This window comes from Stegodyphus dumicola, chromosome X1 (genome assembly GCF_044657685.1).
Source record: "Stegodyphus dumicola isolate Sdum_Otavi_A_Nest chromosome X1, ASM4465768v1".
Lineage (NCBI taxonomy): Eukaryota > Metazoa > Arthropoda > Arachnida > Araneae > Eresidae > Stegodyphus > Stegodyphus dumicola.
The window spans coordinates 237,538,686-237,557,471 of NC_140780.1; the positions used below are offsets into that span (position 1 = coordinate 237,538,686).

The 18,786-nt window shown below is 31.3% G+C and overlaps 1 protein-coding gene across 3 annotated transcripts in view; it reads right to left on the reverse strand.

Annotated features, from left to right (window-relative positions):
- LOC118181553 (putative polypeptide N-acetylgalactosaminyltransferase 10) overlaps positions 1-18,786 on the reverse strand; it is a 185,451-nt gene that overhangs the window by 56,671 nt on the left and 109,994 nt on the right. For all 3 annotated transcript variants that reach the window (XM_085807218.1, XM_085807217.1, XM_085807219.1), the window contains 2 exons: positions 8,951-9,147; positions 3,131-3,297 (listed from right to left, as the gene is read on the reverse strand). In XM_085807218.1, the coding sequence (XP_085663344.1) occupies positions 3,131-3,297; positions 8,951-9,147 (364 nt within the window). The remainder of the gene's footprint in view (positions 1-3,130; positions 3,298-8,950; positions 9,148-18,786) is intronic.

Consider the following 18,786-nt stretch of genomic DNA (forward strand, 5'->3'; position numbering starts at 1 on the left):
GAGTAAGTAATTACGGTAGAGAAACGTTACAAAGACAAAGCTGGCTGTAGTAAACTACAAGTGATACACATTTCATACTGAATGCAGGTAGCTCGCAGACTTCCTAATTAATTTAAGAGCGCCCTAAGAGTCTTTAGTCAAAATAAGTATGTATTAAATATTGGAAAACTATATACAGTAAAGTACTGGAGAAACATGAAAACAGTTTGCCATTGTTTAGTTTTAGAATGAGAGCACTGAACTTGAGTTCGTTATCGCTAATTTATTAAAGTGAAAAAAAAAGCTCTTCGCTACGATTATTATCTTCCCGATTGTTATTTATTTTTTAGCTATTCTTTCATGGAGTCAGCAATATCTTAATAAGCTAACCTGAACGCAAACAGTTAGGTAAAAAAGATTGGATAAATGCTTTTATAAAAATGAGTAAATGTTAATGTCAAATACATATGTACAATGTATTTAAAAGTACACTAATATCCATAACATGCATAAATTTATCTTAGAGAAATAAATTATTTTGATAAGCAGATTAAATCAAATTTGATTAAACTTTGAACATATCACTGGACTGATTACTTGCTAGCATGATACCTTTAGGGTACACTGAAGATAACATGAATACGTATTAGAGAAACATGAAAACAGTTTACCATTGATTAGTTTTAGAATGAGAGCTCTGAACTTGAGTTCGTTATCGCTAATTTATGAACGCGAAAAAAAAGCTCTTAGCTTAAATTAAAAAATATATATTATTAGACATTATAAAATATATATTATCTATATTCACTTAGTCCAGTCGGGAAACTATAGATTTACTGAAATGAGAAAGTTCTAAAAAAGCTTTGTTTAAAAGTATTGATACTGAAAGTTTGTTTTTGATTTTTTGTTTATTATATACTTCAAATGGTAGAGAGTACAAACTTCTTAACGCATTGGATGCATTATAGGTAATAGCTTTTAGAAAAGACCGAAATTTCCAAATAGAAGAATAATTATTCAACATTCATTGAGTTCATGAAAATATAACATCTTCGTAGTAACTACAATAAAGTGGAACAGCTAGATTTTAGATTTCCATATATCACATATGTTTGCATTAGTTACTTCTTTCCATTTGAAATCTGAAAAAAATGTCTTGCACGTTATTTTGGTAGTAACTCTCTTTTTGAGCAAGTTACCTGGGGTACCGTAGTATAAGTAATTTCACGTTGAGCTAATTATTGAAATAGTATACAGCAGCAAATAATTATTTTTCAAATTTCTGCACTATCTTAATGCTAAGTCCCTTTGAAAAGATAAAACTTAATTTAAGTTACTTGTATATCAGAAACTAATTTTTGAAACACGTGTTCATCAGTAGGTTTTGATGACGATGTTATTTTCTGCCATGGAATAAATACCTTCATTATATAATGCATGTTTAATGGAAATTGTAAACTCTCCATATAAATCTATAAATAATGCGATTATTAATTACCTATAATTTATTTTATTTGAAAATTTATAAGGTATTTCTCCCGCCTTCTTGGCATGCACGCTGGGCGCGTATTCCAGAGGGTCGCGGTTCGATTCCCGGAGAAGGCGTTGCTAATTTTTCATCACTCCCAGTTTAAAAATTAAAAATATCCTAATGTCTCTACAAGTTACACACACACACACACACACACACACATATATATATATAATAAATGTTTTCATAAAATCGTTTAGGTTTTGGAACTGAATGAAATATTTTTGATCGTATTAAATTTTTAAGTAAGAAGATAATTCATGACGTTTGAGTAAAAGAGTCGTTATTATTGACAATTCTGCAGGGTATATGCATAACTACGGGAAATTTGAAAATCTTAAGCAAAGGCATCAGAAATGGAAAAGCATTATTTGCCTGCAGAATTTCTATATTCTTTTTATGGTATATTAAGTAATTTTAATGTCAACTTTCGGCGACAGATGTAATAGTTGCATGTAAAGTGATGTAATTATATAGCTTAACCATTCATGAAGTGCGTAGGAATCAGCGGTACATTTGGTTTTGCATCTTAAACATAGGAAACATTGCGAATATTGTAGTCTGAATTTTAAAGATTATCTGCTATAACCCGCGTAGAACTTTACGACATGTGCTTTCATTTTCTCATTTCCCATAACTATATCAGCGTAATTTTGTCCATATCTTCATCTGAATAATTCAGAAATTTTATACAAAACTTCATTAAATGAACACGAAGTTGCATCATATAAGTATAATCATAATTTTATGAGTAAGAAATTAAAGAAATAGGCAGTTTTAAATTTGTCGCCAAAAGAGAAACTAAAGAAAAAAATAATTTTTTAATTTAATGGTAAATAGTTTTTTCGAAAATGGTATAATAAACGTCTAAATCATAAACAGGCAACTTTTAATTCTTATCAAATATTTTTGTGCTTCCTTTAGGAAACATTCAGTTCTTAAAAAGAATTTCATTTTTCCTTGTCAAATAACCTCATTTCATTTGATGGCCTAGCAGTTCAACTCTTTTAGTTCTTTTCAGCTTTTGCGAAAGCATATTTTTACTTTCGAATGAAAACGAGCTTAGAAAAATTATCAAATGTTTGCTCGACTTTCAGTAAAGCTTTGTTTCCATTTCAAAGTAAATTTCTTAATTAGTTACGTTTTTTACATACGAAAGCGGTAGCTGAAGTAAGAAATGTGACTCAGTCTACGCAAACTAGAAGAAGTATGGGTTAGTAATAGTTTCCCTTTAAATTGTAGAATGAACTTTAAAATCTACTGTGCTGCAAGTAAATCTACTGTACTGCAAGTAAAAGTAAAGCATCCAGATGCTTTTCTTTTCTTGGATAAAGGTGGGTATAGAGCTTTTAGTCCTACTATCATTTATGCAAGACTGAATAAATCTAAAACAGAAATCAGCAGGAATTAGCTGAGCATTGTAATACTTCAAATTATATGATTTATTTTTCATTGCAATCCACCAAGATCATTAAACAAAGTAAAAGACTTTTACAATTTAAGTGTTAAAATGATAAGTTCATTTTGTTATTCATATATTAATATCAATTAATGTATATTGCATTTATGTGGTACGTTAAAATACTAAATTCCAAAATAAAAGCAATTACAAATACTTACCTTTACTACTATAATCGTCAACTAGTATAATTTCTTCTATGAGTTCTTGGGGGGATCGATTAACAACACTCGTTAGTGTCCTTAGCAGTGTCGTCCAGTGCTCATTATGAAATGGTATGACGATACTGACCTTTGGTAGCTTTGACAAATATTCTTTCACTTTGCAGCTAAAAGAATTAAAAAGTTAAGTGTACTTTGAGACAAATGTTTAAAATTATTACCTAAACATACGCCATTTGCTCAGATTTTGAGAAGGAATTACGTATGCTGGATGGTTTAGTTTATTGAGAATATAACAAAGCACGCTAGAACTATCAGACTAAAGGAAGGGATGCCTGCGTGGATAATTTTCTAAAGGAAACTAGCTTTTATACATTTACACAGGAGGAAAGCCACGAAAGGACCCGGACAGCCAGCTCATTTGTCTGGAATCAAATCCAGGTCGGAATTGCCAGTGTTCAGCGACTTTACCGCTCGGCCTTTGGTGGGCGAATTAAGTATGGTATTTTGATGGATTAATATCACACTTGTATTTTAGAAGAGAAAAAATTTCAATCAGAACAGGTCTTTTATTTCCAAACTTTTGTACCTTACGTTAACATCGCATTTAACAATAAATGTCTTTTACGACTCCACGACATAAAATTGGTGAAGGATGTTGCATTAAATTAACAAAAATTAAGCGTATGGAATAATTTTCATTTTCATATTTGAATTTTTAAGAGGAATATTGAAATGTTTAAGAGGAATTTCCAATTCAGACCTGAACGGCTGTACTAATTTTGTGTTTTCAAATGAGGTGAATTTCGGCTGAAACTTTGTGGAACTTCGGCTGAAAAACGCTATTTATGTGTAAGAAAAATTAGCCTTTGAAGTAAGAAATCAAAAAACGTATAAAGCCATAAATGACTAAACATGTAGTATAAAATTCATTAAGACTCAAAAATCCCTTTCAGATCCCTTTAAGACTTAAAAATCAATTTCAGAAACAAATACAGAACTAAATCCTCGATTTCAGACGCTTAAGAAACGAAATGTGTCAGCATCAGACCTTTCACCAGATTTTGAAACATTAAATAGTAACTTCTGACTTCTAAGCATTAAAATAAGCCATTTAGTAAGAAAATCATTGTAAAAATTCTATCCTTTTTTATTTTTAAAGTTGAAATTAATTTCGTAAGATTTCAAATAATTCCTTTCGGAAGACATATATCACAGTGATTCTTATTTTGTTGAGTACAATTATTACTTATCTCGAGTTCTGGAAAGGACAAGTACATAAATAATTAAAGGCGCAGCGTAGGTTGCCTCTGTTATTAGTTAGAGACCAGAGGCACCAATATCTGCCCAGCCCCCATTTCATTTTTGATCAAAAACACCTCAAAAGGAGTAATTGATAGATTTCGTAACTCTTTTTTCTTTCCTTAGCATTCTTATGAGAATCGGTGAATCTGATTGGTTTGGTTTGGTTTATTTAATTATGGCAAATCACACTAGGGCTATCTGCCAAAGGGGAGGGATGCCTTCGTGGAGGACTTTCTAAAGGAAACTGGCTCGTATACACGTTACACATGGGGAAAACCACGAAAACCTCCGTTCGCGGGATTCGAACCTCGGACTGAACTACCAGTGTTCAGCGACTTTACCGCTCGGCGGCTGGCGGGCCCGGTGAATCTGATTGAGTAGAAGTAATATTGAACAGTACCAGGCATTTGCAAATTTTTAGTGACGTACAGATGTTCGAATGGTTAAGAACGGTGAGCGGAGGTAGTTCGACCCAGATTCACTTTCAGCGAACAGGCTGATCGCACGAGTTTTTGGAGGTTTTTTTCCAATCTGTTTTTGTGAATATGAGCTGGTTTCCTTAAGAAAATTCTCCACGTAAGTATTCAGCGTACGTAAAACAATCAACCTGGCAGAAGTATTTGCATTTTACTATGCGTAAGCACGAACAGGTTTCTTTAGAAAGTCCTCCACAAAAGTATCTTTGCCTCTGGACAGATATCCTTCATGTGCTTAATCAATCAACAAAAACAAATGAAACTCTAAATATATGAAAGAAATTTTTAGATTAAAATTTATCACCAAATAATATGAGATAAAGAGGAAAATAAGCCTAATAGAGAAACGGTTCGAAAATGTGCAATAAATGTCTATTTCATAAACATAAAGAACTTTTAATTCTTAAAAAAAGTTATTATTCTTTAAAGAAAACATTCAGGTTAAAAAAAAAGTTTTATTTTGGCAGCTAGTCCAATAAATTTTATTTGATAACTTCTTACTATTTAAACCTTTACAGAGTTTGAAAATGTTTTTAAGTGAATACTGAAATTTTAGGACTGAAGTATTTTTTGGTCATTTCCACTGAAGCCGCCAAACATGATCAGTGGCAGTAATTACTAACACCAATTGGTTTCCATTACAATATAGTCTGCTAACGGAATAAATTTGAATGAAAGCCTTTCTTTAATATTCCGCAGACAATATCTGCCATTATGGATTCAATAACTGAAGGGCGACAAGCAAGAAAGTTTTTTTTTTTGCACAATGCAGTTGTCGTTAGGCAGCTTATTGTTGCAAAAAAAAGTGTAACCTTTCTTAACAATCCCCCAGACTTGCCAGATCTGTCAGATGCAAACTACTTTCCGTCCTCAAAGTGATGATGAAAAACGTAAAAGTTTAAAGCTGAGAAACGAAATGAAGGAACAGCATCAAATAGAATGCATCTGGGGGGGGGACTAAGCAGTGATAAATTTCATTTAGGAATTTTGTGAAGTCATTCAAAAACTGTATATATTATCTACGTGTAAAATATATAACTTTCATGCTGTTTACAATGGGCTAAAAATTAAGGATGGGACATTCGAATCCTATAAATTCTGAAAAGGATTCGATTATTAAAACCTGAACTATACGTACTTTTTTTGTCATTGAAGGCTTTCAAATCTTAACCTAAAAATCCTTTAAACGTTCAAAAATGAATACAGTTGCTGGAATTGCAGTGCACCTTTGACCTTAATCGCTCTACTCTTAATTTTTGGGAGAGAATTTAGGATCGCTTGCTTACAGATAATCTCTGCTAATTATTGAAATAATTCCCTTCTTTCTACGTTTACTTTGAATTGAAAAAAAATTAAAAAAAAGTAGTCACTCACATTTTTTTTTTGTCAAACTATACAGAGAAAAAATTAAAAATTTTTTATTGCACTTCATTTATCATTATTCATTTTATCAAACTGCATTTGTACCGTTTTAAATATCAAGCTAAAGTGCGTAGTTATGCAAGATGGAAGCACACGAAGAGAATTTTTATTTGAGTTAAAAGTTTCAGTTTCCAATTATTACGTCATGAGCGCTGCGCAGGCCATGCCAAAAAGGAATGATTTAGAAATGTCTTAATCCAGAGAAGTTATTACGAATTTTAGAACACAGACCCCGTTAGTTTAAATTCTAATTTTGATTTACATATTTTTATCTTACATATATATTTATTTATTTAATACGTATATATATATATATAATTTAAGAGAGAAGAACAAAGACCTTTGTGGTCAAGGATTTTTGCGCATTGAGCTGCAAAAATTAGAAAACAAGGTAAAAAGAATATTCTACATGCTTTTGTTTAAAGGTCGGTGTGATACTGTTGTTCCGGTGAATAATTTTAACACGAGTTAAAATAAAGTGCAATGAAAAGTGTAAAAACAAGATAAATGAAGTTATCATGAGAGTTCTAACAAATAAAAAGCGAATTTAAAACTTAAATCAAATTGGAAGTAATATGTTGATTAAAGTTAACTATGTTAAAACATTTGAGTAGAAATACAAAAGTTATATAATACATAAGCAAAGTTACAAAAGGCGGTAAATGGTAAATTACCATAATTCGAATCTCATCATCAGGGCAAATGCATAATGATTTTCGAAGCCAGCTAATTCCATATCGCGTTTCGTCAAAACAGAAGAATCGAAACTGTACGTGAAATGTTTTGATTATTTAACTGATAAAATAACCCAGATAAAAACTTAAGTCTCAGTTTCTCTCTTTCATTTTCTCTGTTTTTATTTCTCTGTTTCACTTAAGTTTTTGAATTAAGAATTGTTTTAGAATTGTTTAAGAATGCGAGCTAAGCTCGTTGATGACCACAAATAGGTTTTAAAAGTTCTTCACAACCCCAATGTGAAACTTGTGGTGATTCTTGTGTACGACCAGACGACACTATTTTAAGGCATACAAAGACAGACAGTTGCTGTACAGTATTACTATCTATCTAATAATGCAATTTAAACTGTCTCTAACGTTGCGAAATAAGTAGCAATATTTTCTGGAGAATCCCTCTGTTATTTCCCAGAATAAAGCTCGCTTGCGTATAGCGAAATCAGCGGCTGATTTGTTTGATCGAAGCGGATCAAAAGCGCTTTGTCTTCATCTATCATATTACCCAGACTTAAGTATTTGAGACTATTGACTGAGATTTGATGCTATAGCTGAAGAAACCATTTCGTGGCATTACTTTCCCAATTGTTCTACAGAGTTTTCAAACAACATATTGCTCTGTTCAAATCAATAACAGAACAGATGTTACACCAAGTATATTACGACTTCCACATAGCTGGCAACAAATTGTTTGTAATGCTGATGATTGTATCGAAAGATTATATAAGTTGTATTTAGGTATCTCTTTTTCGTCTACAAAGAAATAGCTGCCACTATTGAAATTCCAATCCTCGGCTTTGAGCAAATGTATGTTATGTAGAATGTTGTGTGTAATTAGATAAATGCACCTGTCTGTCTGAAGTAGCTGATTAATATGTTTCTTTCATTACTTCTAGCTAATTTTGTGTAAAAATAATGCACTCTTCTTTCTGCTTTTCAAAACTTTTGTGGAAATAACTACAACTGTATTCGTTAATAACGATAATGGATTTTTATCTACAGATATATCAATCCAAAAATTTAGTTGAACAGAATTTTCTTGAAACGTATTTTATTAATTACAGGAAAGCCGTGGCCATATCTAATTATTTAAAACCATCGTTTTATAGGAAATACTTCATTAAGTCATTCATAACCCTAAGCCTGGTCTTAAAACAATCCCCAATAGCCTGTTCGTATTGAAATAAGATAATCAAAGAAGTCGAAAAATCCCCACTTTAGACACTTTCCTATCAATAAAATGATGACACAACACGGGCATCGTTGGTTGCTGAACAAATAAATGATATAAGTAAATTTTTGATTATTTCTGTGTTACTTCATCCATTTGTTGACACAACACATAAAGTGTTCAAACTATAAGCACAATTAAAAATGATCGTAACATTGATTTAAAAAATACATAATCGAGAATGACCAACACAGTACTTGCTGTGTTATTGGCTGTTTTGGAAGATATTGAATTGTATTAATTTTTAAAATTCATATTTTAAGCTCTTTGTTCACAATTTATCGTGTTGCTATCTTTAACTCAAGTAAATGTAACCTCACGTGATATATTTCGGTTATGTAAGTTAATGCATAATTATTCTATTTACTATTCTAGCATCGTAATTCTTTACAAAGCGCTTCCTTGTGAAATCCAGGTATTTGAAAATATATACTTCAGATTAAATACGTGATAAATTTATGATTCTTTAATTAATTCAAGCATTATTAATTATTTAGATTTATCCATAAATATCTAATAGTATTAAGAAAGAGGAAATCTTCCCACAATATCAAATATAATGTTATCTAAAAGAATAAAATAATGACAAAAGTTCCAAAAATTGTGTATAAAAGAAACTATTTTGCTATAGAATTGTGTTTTGTAATCTGCTTACCTTGGATGTCGAATATCAGGCAACGTCCTGTTGAGTGCTATAAAATCACTAACCAGAGCATTGAAGCCATTTACTTTGTACAGTTCGTCTTTTGTTCGTTCAAGTCCAGGAGGTAGCGAAAATGCGGTACCTTGTTCTCCAGGTCCAGGAGGAATACTCACATTCCTTGGTTCAAACCAGGATTTTCTCACTGGAGTCTAAAAAAATACATAAACACGAGGAATTTTAACACAAGAAACATATTTTAGAATTTGAGGTTTTCATGTTATACTACTAAACATGCAAATGCATCAATTTTAAAATAGCTGGAAAAAAAAAAAAAAAAAAAAAAAAAAAAAAAACTAAAACTCTCTTCTAAAATACAGTCAATTCAACTATTTTTCAAATTTCTAATTCAAGAGCTACTTGTTTTTACGGAGTACCTCATTAGATAAAATGTTTTAATGCTATTAATGAACCAGTTTTTAATTGACATTTACAAACTTCTAAATTTATAGTTTTTTTCTTTTTTATCCATACATATTCATAAAATTGAGAATCCATTGTAATAACACTTAGATTCTTTTATCAATAAAAATTTAGATGTATGGGCATTTCGTTTGAAATCTATATGGCACTATTTAAGGCAAGAAAGAATCAATAGTTTGTTGATTCACTTTAATTTTCTCAAATCCCATATATGGTATAGCTTTGCGGAGCCCATATATGTCATATTTCGACTGTCTAATAGTTTAATTTTTAGGACTATAGATATATTTCTAGAAACCTGGGAACTGGTCTGTATATTCAAACTAGATTATGTAAATAATATGCTAGTGATGAATTTCTTTTAATATTACATTCGTTAATATAACGTATTTGGGAAAACGTCAGTTCTTTCAAAGCTTATTATATATTACATTTATATATAAATTTATAAATCATATTATGTTATATACAACCAAGCTTTAATCTTATCCTTCTGTATAGTTTTGGACTGTTGCTAATATTTCTATTAGATTGTAAGTTTCGTAAATGCTTGAATGTTTTGCTTCCATGTAAAAAGAAGATCGAGAATTCAATAAATTTCTGAATACTCACCAGACTGCTGACACGAGTTTTATTGGTTCGTTATGTATAATTTAAATGGCACATCGTGCATTTTCATGAGTCAGATAATATATATGCTTATATTATTAAAAACTAAATAATAATGTTGTTGCAAGCGAAGGATGCACAAAAGAAACGAACACTTTATTGAAATAAATAACAGCTCACAACAAAGTAAACAGCTATGAATAACTTAAGGAGACAAGCAGAGGCAAGAAAAATTCTTCTTAACACTCGAAGAATTTCACAGATCATCGAAACCATACACAGATGAAACTCTGGAAAAATATTTACTGTGCAAGAAACTAACACAATCACACAATTTTAAACTGATTCTTCAGCTAACTCTGAACTAATTAACTCTCATCTTCAGCGCACTGGGATTTATAGGGTTATACGGCACTTCTGGAAGCTTCGCGAACAATCGTTCCCAAAAGTTAAAAAAATGTGTTTTCGGGAAACAAATAGAAAGTTTTCCAAATTGGCGAGAAGTCGTCAAACATCTTCATTTGAGCGACAAACACTGCAGCCGAAGTCTATCACTAGAGTTTTTCTTTATACCTCGTCTTTTAATTCAGCTATTGTCGTAATTTAAACGCTGATAAGTTCAGAATTACAAGACATAATTTTTAAACATTCAATACATGGTCACAAATTCAATTAAATAAAAATGCTTGCAAAACTATTACATTAAATATGTAAAATAAGCAAACAAGTAAATAAATATAATGATACATAAGGGTATAAAAATACACAAAAACCGAAATACATTCTAAAAAGCATAAATGTTTACAAAAAATACAACAATGTTATTAAATAATGATATTGCAAATGTGCTAGTAGTATTGAAATATAAAGGTTTTAAATTTAATAAATTTTTCTAGTCTTTAATTGAAATTCGCCAGATGTATACCTATTGCTACTCAGACAAGGATTTGCGTCATATCTTTTGTTAGAATTTTCTGTTTAACGTTTCATTCACTTAGTTTATTCAATTTCCAGTGGACTTCCTAAAAATATATATACCTAATTTAATGCTGCATCGAAATTTTTGTGTTGTATGTCATAAAGCGAGAACATTTTAAAAGCAAGCACGTAATAATAGCAGGAGCTGAGAGTTTATTTCCTGTCCGAAAAGGAATAAACTACTTTAATAAGAAATAAAAAATGAAGCAGTATAAGGTTAAAAAGGTTTTTATCAGTGAAAATCTTATGGTGCTAGATATCGATCTGTACTCGAAACTCGTGTTCAGGTGCGAACAGTAAGTAACTTATAATGCTTTCACAAAAGCATTTCCTGCAACTATTTTTGCTACGTTCGACATCAACGGAAAAATGTGTATTGAAATTATTCATTTCTGATACATACATTTGGTCTGACATCCATGTACTGCCTTTTCTATCTGGTGGAATAAAATAAATCGTATTTATCATCTTTATCAAGTGCACTCCATTATTTTAAAAACATACATCACTTTCCTTTATGCTAGGCTGTTTTTCAGACGGCTTTGCGGGCAAACGAGGTAGCTGCATTGGCGTTTTCAATGTCCTCTCGTTCCCCGTGTAACGGGACTGGGATCCAATTCCTTTAAAATGTCTTCCACGAGAGCACCCCGTGCCCTCAGATGGCAGTCGTGGGCTTAGTATCAAATCAATTTACTAACCAATGTTTAAAGAGCAATTAGGTATTTTTTAACAACTCTCCATTGAGATGACATCCGACCTAAGACCAAATCTATTTGAAGTCAAGATATTTTGGACCTAGAAATACGAAACATCAGCTCACCGGAATTCGAACAATGGATTTACCAGTTGCTTCCTCACCACAAGAAGACGCTCGACGAAAGCGATAATTTCTTACATCTCTATCACTTAATGGGTGTTTGAGGAGAGACACGAGTGGCAGTCGATCAAATCCAAATGGTAAAAAATTATCATCCACCACGTTTTAGTTTGGGTGCCGCTATAGAGACCACTTAGAGCAGGATTTTCAGAGCACGAAACGGAAGAAACCAAGTGGAACTTCGCCGGAATTTGCGTCATCGACCATCCAACTACTAGCTGTACGTATCACTTAACACCACAAAAGCACGCAGGAAAAAATGAGATAATATCTCCCAAATTAGTCTTTCAAAGCTCCTTATTAACCATTATTATATGCCCATATAACAAATTTAAGTGACAACGTGTTAATCAAAAAGATAATCAAGCTTGATTGTGTAGCATAAATTCGCTTATCATGAATAGAACTGATGTCATCTTATTTACCTTTCTATGTACCAAGATTTATCTTTTATTATCATGATGCTAATTTTCGCACTAAGCTGCATTAAAACTTTCCTTTACAACTTTTTACTTTGGGATTTCCCAAGCGTTTTAAATGTGAATGCCTAATATTCTCTTTTTACTGTCTTTACATAGGAGTAAAACTTTTATGGTGAGAAGACTTAAACTCATTGAACTCAAAAACAAGGCATTTGTGGATTTTGTTAACAATAATCAGAACTAATAAAGATTACAGAATATACATTCGTATGTGAACTACCGTATAAATTTGACAGTTATCCTTTCTTTGAGGAAGGCGTCTGGATCCAGTATTTTACATTTACAATGTGTAACATGTGATTTTATAACGTTTCATTTCAGATGCCGCTAGTTTTCTTTTGCCTTTTTTTTTATTCTCCTTTGATTTTTAGATTTATCACATTCATTATAGAAAATATGAAAAGCAGGTAGATAGAGAGACGAAGGCGTTTCATGTAAGATATGCAGCTGTTGAAATGAATTATCAACGTTTTGATAACTTGCAGGAGAGTCCTTATCTGGCTTGCAGCAGTATACCGATTGAAAAAAATCTAAAGTGGACAACACATGAATTCCTTTTATGGCCCATAAAATTATACATATTTTTGGATGCACTTCATTTAAATTTATCTTCTTGAGTTATTCTAACTTATTTATCCGATCTCTCAATGCAAGTTGATTTATTCTCCTTTGACTTTTACATTTATCACATTCATTATAGAAAATATGAAAAGCAGGTAAGATAGAGAGACGAAGGCGTTGCATGTAAGATATACAGCTGTTGAAATTAATCCGAGTCAACTTTCTGATAACTTGCAGGAGAGTCCTTATCTGGCTTGCAGCAGTATAGCGATTGAAAAAAATCTGAAGCGAAAAAATAATGGACAACACATGAATTCCTTTTACGACCCATGAAATTATACATATTTTTGGATGCACTTCATTTAAATTTACTTCTTGAGTTATTCTAACTTATTTAGCCGATCTCTCAATGCAAGATGAAAATGACACCAAAAATTGCAAATTTTGAAATTAAATATCGTGGTCAATTTTTGTCGTATGGGAGTCAATTTTTTTTCTAATTTTATTTTTCTGTACTTTCCCAGGTATAAGTATAAGAACCAGGAGACCGCATTGCAAGACAGATTTCATTATTTGTCAAAAATTAATTAAAAAAAATTTTACATTGCCAAAACATGAATATTTTCGTCATTTAAAACACTTCTGTAATTGGAAGTGTATGATTTCGAACAACGACTGCGACGAAAATAAGGGTTGGGTAAGGACTTCTAAGCCGAGTATAGAGGGAGGGTATGTATACACACACACACACACACACACATATATATATATATATATAGTAAAAGGGAAAAAAAAAGCATTAAACATCGATTGACCTAGTAGGTCAAAAATAGCGCATTTAGCTTCTGATGTTTAAAAATTCATTTTAATTTAAGAAAGGAGGTTTGAAACTTAGCAGAGTTCGTAAAAACATTTGTGTATCCTATCGAATTCCTGAAACTCCATGTAAAACAAGTGGCAAATCAAATTTAATGAATGCGATAAATCCTATCTAATGTACATAAAAATTGAAAAACGCGCGCATAGAAATAACAAAGTACTTGAAGCCTTTAACCAAGTTGATTAACTCATAGCATGCAAACACGTTTCGTCGAGCAAATACATTGAGTCTCCAAAGAGTATTAATTGTAATATATTTTCTTTTCAAACTAAAACTAACAAAAGTCTCAATAGTTCCCCCTCGATATATATATATATATATATATATATATATATGTGTGTGTGTGTGTGTGTGTGTGTGTGTGATGTACCAGCTTTAGTCGTAGCTTAAATTATCAGACGATAAGTTTAAAAAAAACAGGACTCATTTATTATTATTCAGGAGAAATAGCAGTTACAAAATCAGATATCCGGAGTAAATAAAAAGAATTACTAATAACTTTTTGTATGAAGTTTACTGCATCGTGACATTTAAGAAAAACCCCCGATATTCCTTCGCGAGTCCTTTTCCTCCGCCTCTGGAAAGGCGGAGCTTCAAAGAAATGACGTCAGCCTCGTCAGCCAATCCAGTTCGCTTTAAATATTTCCAGAACATTCTATAACTGTACGTGTAGAAAAGGCGGGAAAACAACTTGACTACGGGGCTGTGGATTTAATTCCACGTACTTTCAAATAAGAGAACGTCGCCATTAAAAATGAAAAGAACATACAGTTAGAATTTTAAGTGTATTCTTGACTATGGAATTTTATTATTACATAGATATATACATTTGGTTCTGCCAATTGCAATAAAAATGGAGGTGCACAATTAGATGTTATGGAAGTCCATTATACAAAATTTCAACGTTCTACGGTTAATCGTTTTTGAGTTATGCGAGATGCATACATAAATACGTACTTGCATACGTACAGGCGCCGCGAAGAAAAATCCATTTTAAATCAATTTTACAATCCGTTTCGGAAAACAGAGTCCTTTTTTCTATCCGTACTTACAAATGGACAAAGATCTGGAGCGTCACCTCCACTGTGCACACTTAAGTATATATTAGGGTTTATGGTGACATATCCGTACTTACAGATATCACGAAAAAATAATGGTCCAAATGGATTAGGGAACAGTCAAAACAGATATTCCTGTTGAAATATGATACCCGAAATTTTTCGGGATTAAAATACTTCCTTTACTTTGTACAAGGAAGTAAAAAGATGAACAGGTTGAGCTGGCTGACAGATGTTAAATTTTTGCAGCGAGGAGACCTTTATGGTGAGGCTTAACTGCTAAGACTTTCTTAATTGGTCTAAGTTTGCACTTGTTATAGGCTCGGCTCCTGAATCTTTCGATAATTTGGCTAAACCTCCTGTAAACAATAAATAATCTGATTTTTGCATTTTCATCTCTCTTATATGCTAAAGTTGGGGCATTATATTTGACTTTCATCAGCAAATTTGATTTTAATTTACATTTTTCCTGTTGTCTGATTTCGTCACGGGCTCTCTCATTCAGTAGACAGACAGACAGACAAAGCAGACAAATATCTTGTTTTGCACCTGCGAAGTCTTTCTGCACCGATGAGCGAAAAATCAGGCTTAGGTGCGAAGGAAAGGTATATAGAAAGAGAGCATTCAATAGATATACGCAGAATTGAGTGGCAAACAGTTTAGTGTAAAGTTAAGGAAATAACTCGTAACCGTATGAGCATTTAGATCCTCACTTTGGCTGCCGACCAACACGCGTGCCTCTTAATAAAACCATTGCTCGAAGGAAAGTAGAATCTCAGACAATTTAACTTGGTTGGCAAGTTAAGATTCTGCTGTAGCTTTAGTTGTCGCTGCGTGAGTTGTAAACTCTGTTGTTAGAAAGGTTTAAATATTGCAATTTCAACAACTGTTAAAGGCTAGTTTGAGTACACTGCTAAGTAAAGGGCACTGGTATGATTTTAGTTTCCACAAGTAACCAAGAAAAATAGACTTAATTATATATTTGTGTCTGCATTTTTTCAGAAATATGTCAAATTAGTAGTGATAACTCACTTTATAGATTTTAAGTAACATTTCAGGTGTAGGAGTTGGACTTGAACTGTCAGGAAGTAGAGAAAGCTACTTACATGTGTTACAAAGCTGCTGGCGCAACATATTATCTGCGTGTAACTTATGATACCTGCATGTAATGATTCTTCTATTTGTTTTTAAATTTAATTATTATTCTTAAGGCATATTCTGTACGGTCTACAATCTATAACAAATTCTAAGTTAATATTGCTTTTGGAGGTTCATTATTAATACGTTTAGTAGCACATTTACTTTGTTCAAATATATGACTTTAATAACTTTTCTAACGGGCATTTACAAAAGTATTTTTTGTTCTAATTTTTATTTTCCTCAAGATTATCACAACAGTTTTTCTATTTTCAGTATTTATTCTGAAGTGTAAGAAATACTCGTTATATAAGTGCTCAAGATAGCCTTTTTTTTTCTTAAACTAATATGCAGTAAAACTTCTCATTTAAGGACATGTTTAAGAGAGAAGTGAGTGAAAAAAATGAACGATGAACCTCTGAATGAAAGGTGTTCCTAAATCAAAAACTCTAAAAACATTTACTTTCACTATACAGACTTACCTTCAACCATACAGAATTAAAAGTTTTTCTTTACGTTTTGTTATTAACATAAAATACTTTGCCAATTTTAAAATCCATTAAAACATTAAACTTTTAATGATAAAAATCGTAAATTAATATGCAATAATAAATAAAGTACTTATATTTTGTTTTGGTTTAAAATAATCAGTAACATTTTTGTAAGCGCACTTTTTATTTACAATCTGACTTTCTAAGCGAACTTCTGTCTCAAAAATAAATATAAAATTTGACAGTCATTATTATGAGTACAAAAGATTTTAAAAGTTTTTAGCATATTGCATGCTTTCCCAACACTAGATAATGGAAGATCTGAAATAGTACATCATTCATAATTTCATTCATCTGATTCTTCATTTTCACAATCACAAGGTTTTTTCCTATTCTTGTTAGGTTTCTAACACATTCATCACATTCTACTACTGCCATCCCATTAATTAAAATGCATTAAGATGCTGAACTAGTATTTAAGTTATGTATATTTATCAATGGTATAAATTAAATTCAGATACCTTATGAACTTCAATAGAAAATTCTGTAGGACGTTTATTAAAACCAGGTACTGTAAATAATTTAAAATTATTTCTTGCCCAGTTTCTTTCATTCAGTATTAATATATTGCATTGCATCTAAAAGAATGATTGGTATTGCTAAATCTGTTGCAGATGTAAAATACTTCTTTTTCTCAATTGTTAATTTTGAAATTGATTTTACATACATTGCTATAAATGAATGAACAATACTTTGATCTGAAGGCTGTATTACTAATGCAGTACAAGGGGTCAGATATTTTCGCATATTTTGATTGCAAATCGGCATGAGAGGTTATATTGTGAATAAGTAACGCTACGTTACTTCTCTGTTTTTAACCTTCATTTTTTCAGTTAAACTAAAAATGAATCATTTTCTGTAGTCATCCATGCTTTGCAGTTAAATCTTCTATGAACGAAAGTTATACTTTTCTGAAAAATCGATTATGTTCTGAGTATTGTTGAAAAGAGACCATAAAATAATCCCTTGTATTTATCTCTTTCGCTGTTCTGAGATTATGAGCTTTTGATTTATAGCAACGAATGTTTTAAGTCTGCAGAATCAAACTAACAATCTCACAGACCCATAATCCTTTAATCTTTCCATTTCTTGAACTGCGGTGTGATAACTGATTCTTTTATGCGTCACTACAACTGGCTTTTTTTTATGACCCACCATACAGTAAAGTCTGGACACTCAGATAGCTAAATCTTTATTCTGTGATTTATTACATTAAAGTTGATTCTATGATTTATTATATTGTTATATGTTTTTAAAACTGTTTTATCGAAATTCATTGAAAAAAGTTACCGGTAGTTTAAATGCTTGAGCTGAAACAACTTGAGGGTAACAAAAAGGAAATGTTATTTTTCTATAATGAAAGCATATAAAATAAATAAAGAATTAAAAAGATATATTAAATTAGTAATTTTGTAATTTTCCAAATCTGCTTATATTTACAGGCTGAAACAGACTGAAAATTGGAGATTAAATTTTTTCTAATAAAAATGACGAGAATCTATACTAAAAACATTAATAATCGCCCGAGGACACTTTTGAAGAGACATATTAAAAATGTCCGTAAAAATGTGAAAAAATGAGGACAAGCATGAAATGAATTTTTAAACGTCTTTCGGTATTTCAAAGAACACGATGATAAAAAACCAAATTTAAAAATGACGAGGATAACTTCTAAATTAAAAAAACATTAATAACCGAACGAGGACAAGTTATAGAAATCTGATTTTTTTTTATCAAAAAAAGTAATTCCATATTAAAAATATTTAATGGATGAACTTGCTGCAAAATATTTTTCAATATATAAATATTCAGAACTTTGAATAGGTATTTCAAAGTTTTTTTTCTATCAATTTCGCTGTTGAAACGTTTTAGATATTTCACCCAAGGATTTATTATATCCTCTTGTTAAAACGGTTTTAAATTTTGAGATCTTAACGGTATCATCTATTTTAAATTTCAGCTTTTAAATTTTTCTGGGCTTATGTAAATTCTTATAAATTACAACTGTAATAGATGGTTCTACAAATGTCATTTTTATCGATTGATGATGTGACCTATTATATTCCAACTAATTTTTCTAACATATCTATATGTGTTTTAGTTCCGCTTGGTTAATATTTTTCTAATCATCTCATTCGGAGTCGTAATAAATCTTTCAAATGTGCCGTATATAACTTCTGCATTTTCTGTTGTAAGCTAGTGATTGTTATCTTTAAACAATTGTTAAGTATTCTT